Raw genomic sequence first — 4,706 nt, 5'->3', positions numbered from 1 at the left:
CCTGCTGAATGATTTAGACAGAACTCCATAAAATTTCCATTTTGTATTAAATAAAGTGTTCTCTAAAGCTCTCCTCTAAATAAATACTTCAGTTAGAGATATTCTTCAATGCCAATACTTTAAAAAAGTAAGCAAACAAGATTAATAGGTTATGTCACATATTTCAAACAATGATGTAATATACTCTGGGTTAAACTTTACACACACGCACGTGTGTGTCTGCACACACATAATGATTAGTCTCAGAGTATATCTTGTACAGATCTGGGAGAGCAGCTAGGTTCACAAGTCCATAAACAGCAAGGACTCCAGACTTTTTCTGACAGTTTTGAATCCTCTCTCACTCAAACCCTTGCAAAATTTTAAGTTGTGCTAATATTTAAATGACTGCTGGAATGGGGGCTTCATAATGCCATTTTATATATATATATTTAAAACACATGATAGGTTCGTCCATGAATATACTCTCTAGTTTACTCATGCATGCTTACAGGAACAGAGAATTGCAAAAGAGTTCCATGTACATAAGGTGAAAAAAAAAGGAAAAAATTTGTCTTCATACTATAGCATTTTTCCTTTTCATAGAGTTAGCTTTCATGATATTGTTATCTTGACATATTTGTTACATTGTACATTTTCTCCAATATATGGCCTTGTTTGTGTGATGTCACTTCTACATATTTCTACTTTTTGCTTACATTCTAAATTGCTCCCATCACTATATATATAGTATAAATCTTGGTCAACATGTGTAAATTGAAAGCAATTCACATTCATAAATTAAAAGTACTTTAAAAACTGATTTCTCTAACATAATAAATGGAAATTTTGATTTTGTACCCAGACAGTTTATATTGCATACTAGTCTATAAAAGCTGTGATATAATGGCATACACAGTGTGATCTACCCACATAAGTCTTCCCACTGTAAACCTGGGTAACAGGTAAGTAACTATGAGATAAGTAAACTATACAGACAAGAAGAACACAATACTGCTAAAACATCCTAGTCATGTAAGGTGTCTAACCGCATTTTAAAAAACACCATAAAAATCATAATTCTCTTTTAGTGGTGAACAGTACGTTTTTTTTGACACCAAGCTTACCCGATGTTCTTCTTGCTGCTGTCTTAGAGTTTCATACTCAAGGGCTGGGGCAGGAAGCTGAGAGATGATTCTTTGTGTTTCTGTCAGCCATGGCCAAAGTTCTTCATAGGTTTCCCAGAACTGGTTAACCAGGGACTGAGCTCGTTCTAGTTGTAGATACCTCTCGGAGTTTATCTGGCAGATGGTGTCATAGTTTTTCAATACCTTGTCCAGTTTTTTCTAGAAATTAAGATGATAAAATGTGTTTAACTGATCAAGCAGGTCAAGTGGAACATGTACTGAAGATTGCTTTGTCCGGCACTATACTCCTAGTACAGAGTAGACACTCAATAAATGTATGTTAAATGAATAAATCAATAAAAGCTATTTAGGTTTTAACTGTTTCTATGTATAAAACAGTTCATTTTAAATTATAGAAAGGCCTTCCAGGTTTATTCATGTTGTTGCAAATGGCAAGATTTCCTTCTTTTTTAAGGCAGAATAATATTCTTCTGTATGCTAACATTAAGTGTTCTTACCACAATAAAAAAAAAATGTATATATACATATGTAAAAATAGCAAAAATATGGAACATCTTAAGAGTACAACCACTGGAGATCAAGCTGATTTAGTGTAATATATTCATACAATGGAATTCTATGCAATCATCAAAAACCATGGAATTTAATGACAGAAAACATCTCAAAAAATATTAAGTGACAAATACAAATAAATAAATAAATAAATAAATAAATAAATAATAAGCAAGCAAGTCCTCAGGATTTTATGAGTAAGACACTAAACTCTCCAAACACAATAAGCAGAAATTTCCAGCCATTCTTACAATGTCTTCTAGGTTAGAAAACAAGTCTCATGAGTCTAGTAACAATTACACTGCATTCTGAAAAAAATAAGGACTACCTTTCACCAATGAAATTGTAAGGGGAACTGCTAGTCGGCAAAATTAATTACGTATATTAGAATCAAAGTAGAACATTATGCTATCCACTGACTTTAGGGATTGGTCACAGTGATCTAGATTATGGTATAAATTTGCATCATAAACTAATAGCAGAAGATAGTAATCTAATAAACCACAGAATTACACAGAAATTGTTTCACGATCTATAGTTTTCATGTCAGAATCTTTACAAAAATAAAGGAAACATTAAATTATCAATGAGTAAACTGCCATTTTAGAGTATAAATATAAGACAAAGTAAGTATCATTACATAGTGTACATTAAATTACTTTGTCTATGTTATACCTTAAAAGCAATGTATACTGTTTAAAATATAATCTTAGGCATAGGCATTGGTATAATCTTGCTTTTGCCATGGGATATTTTCCTACTAGAAGCGTTAATTTCTTTAGGCTGTTCAGATGTCTGAATATGAATTGAACTAAACATTTTTACTGAGGCTGGTTTTCCATTAGTCTAAAGAATCATTTAAACTACATGAACTGGATGCTTCCTTAATCATTCAACAACTAATTTTTTCCCTATACAGCATGTTGTAACTTTATACAGAATGGATATCAGATTAGAGAGAACTATATGTTTTGGTTTTTGTTTCAGCTAACGAGGCCCAAATGTTTCTGAGGCATGTGAACGACAGTTGACATATATAATAACAATTTATACTGATAATAATGGCAACAATACAGCTAACATTAATTGAATGCTTAATGTGTGCCAGTTATTCAAGGACTCAGACCTTAATAGCTTTTCTGTATATTAAAAAAGATTGTCCCCAGAGTGATTCTCTTAAGGAATATTCCTTTCACTGTTATTCTGTAAGCTTGAAAAATGCCTCATTTGAAACTGATGATTTAGCTCTTTAAATGGCAGCTGTGAATAAAGGAGAAGTGTTTTCTAGGACTGAAAGCTCAGTATGTGCCGTTTATTCAAGACTGTCACTACCAGTCACACAGACAAGATCATACCTTCATTGACTGCTTTTCCTCTTCACTGCACGTGGTCATGATTTTATGTCCAGATTTAACTAGTTCATCAATAACATCCTTGTGTCTCAAAATCTCCATGGTGAATGTCTGTGATTTATAGAAATAAAGATTATAAAACAGAGAATGTATGAATAAAATGAAAATTAGGCAAAGTAGTTGAAAATTAGGCAAAGTAGTTAAAAATTAAATAAAGTCGCTGAAAATACCAAGTCACACTAGTGGGATCTTGCAAAGCAAATTGTGTAAGCACATTTTCTAGACTAGCATATAATTTAGATGCCAATTGGAAATGTACTTATTCACCTTTTGAACCTGCAGCTGAGCAGAGGTCTGGTCTTGCTCAAGCCTGATGTCACCCAGAGACATCAATTTCTTTTCTGTTTCAGTAATCCAGGACAACTCAGCATCAGCCGCTTGGTCAAACTAAACAAAAGATAAATAATTAGGTCAGCAAGTTCCTGAAACTGGTGCCAGAAAAATACCTATCTATATTTCTTCTAAATATCCTCATTACGCAAGTGGAAAATCTGAGCTTATCTATTCACGGCATCCTGAAATAATTCATTATAATGACTAAAGTTATAAAGAAAGGAGAACTTTCCGAAGAGTAATTAAACACAAGCTCTTAAAACATGTTAGATCCGTAACACAGCATCAACGATTTTAGGACCGCTGATACTGTTGCCTTCTTTTTGGTAGTCTTAAGGATTTTCTCCTTAGGAGTACTATCCAAATTGAACACCTATAAACTCTAAAAGTCAATAGCTGGTTACCACCTTTCAATCATTTCCTCTGTCACTTTAAACCATATGATATGCAGGTAGCATTCTGCTGTCAAAGTACACAATTCCTAGCAAAAAGAATGAAAAGTTTTATTTTATGATTTTATTTTATTCCTAGCAAAAAGAATGAAGTGTGTATAAGTGTATGTGTAAAATATGTCTCTTTGTATGCAGAGTATATCCCCAAATGACTCATGTATAATTTTTTACATCTCAGAAAATATTAATATCAGAAAATATGTTCAAGAGCATTCTTAAATATTTCAAGATATTTAATTTTCTTGATCATAACAGTAACTCATGGTAGAAATTCATAAAGTACAGAAAAATATACAAAAGAAAATTAAAAACTGGAATTAATACTGTTGGTATTTTACTGAAATTTCTTCCAGGAGTTGAAAAAGATTTATAAAGGTCTGGCATAATACTGTATAAACGGTTTCATATCCTGCTTTTTATTTTATAAAGAACATTTCCCATGTCATATTCTTTTAAGTGTGATTTTTAAATAACACCATTGTATTTTAGCATACCTGGATATTTTCATTTAGGCTCTCTGCATTTTTTTGCTATTATATAAACAACCCTGTAATGAATAGCCTTGTATATAAATCTCCATTGGTATCTCTAATTAGTTCCTTAGGGTAGATTCCTAGACGTTGACTACCAAGTCAAAGAACATGAACATTTTCAATACCTTGCATCAGATAAACCTCAATGCCTTCCAGGACCGAACGGTTATCATAAATGAGTAAAGTGGGCAAGTGACACCATAAGCGCCAATGATAAATGGTAACTAACAATGGCCTTGGTTGGAAGATTTAATAGGGAATGGACATTGTGAGTATTCAAGTCCAGTACTACCAGAA

General features: G+C 32.5%; 1 protein-coding gene across 1 annotated transcript in view; it reads right to left on the bottom strand.

Moving 5' to 3' along the window:
• Nucleotides 1–4,706, bottom strand: part of LOC102889885 (dystonin) — a 401,789-nt gene that overhangs the window by 51,703 nt on the left and 345,380 nt on the right. The window contains exons 69-71 of the mRNA XM_025042814.1: nt 3,359–3,478; nt 3,035–3,142; nt 1,107–1,325 (exon numbers count right to left, since the gene is read on the bottom strand). Of these exons, the coding sequence (XP_024898582.1) occupies nt 1,107–1,325; nt 3,035–3,142; nt 3,359–3,478 (447 nt within the window). The remainder of the gene's footprint in view (nt 1–1,106; nt 1,326–3,034; nt 3,143–3,358; nt 3,479–4,706) is intronic.

The sequence above is a fragment of the Pteropus alecto genome, unplaced genomic scaffold (genome assembly GCF_000325575.1).
Source record: "Pteropus alecto unplaced genomic scaffold, ASM32557v1 scaffold7, whole genome shotgun sequence".
Lineage (NCBI taxonomy): Eukaryota > Metazoa > Chordata > Mammalia > Chiroptera > Pteropodidae > Pteropus > Pteropus alecto.
This window is presented reverse-complemented; position numbering and strand designations above follow the sequence as displayed.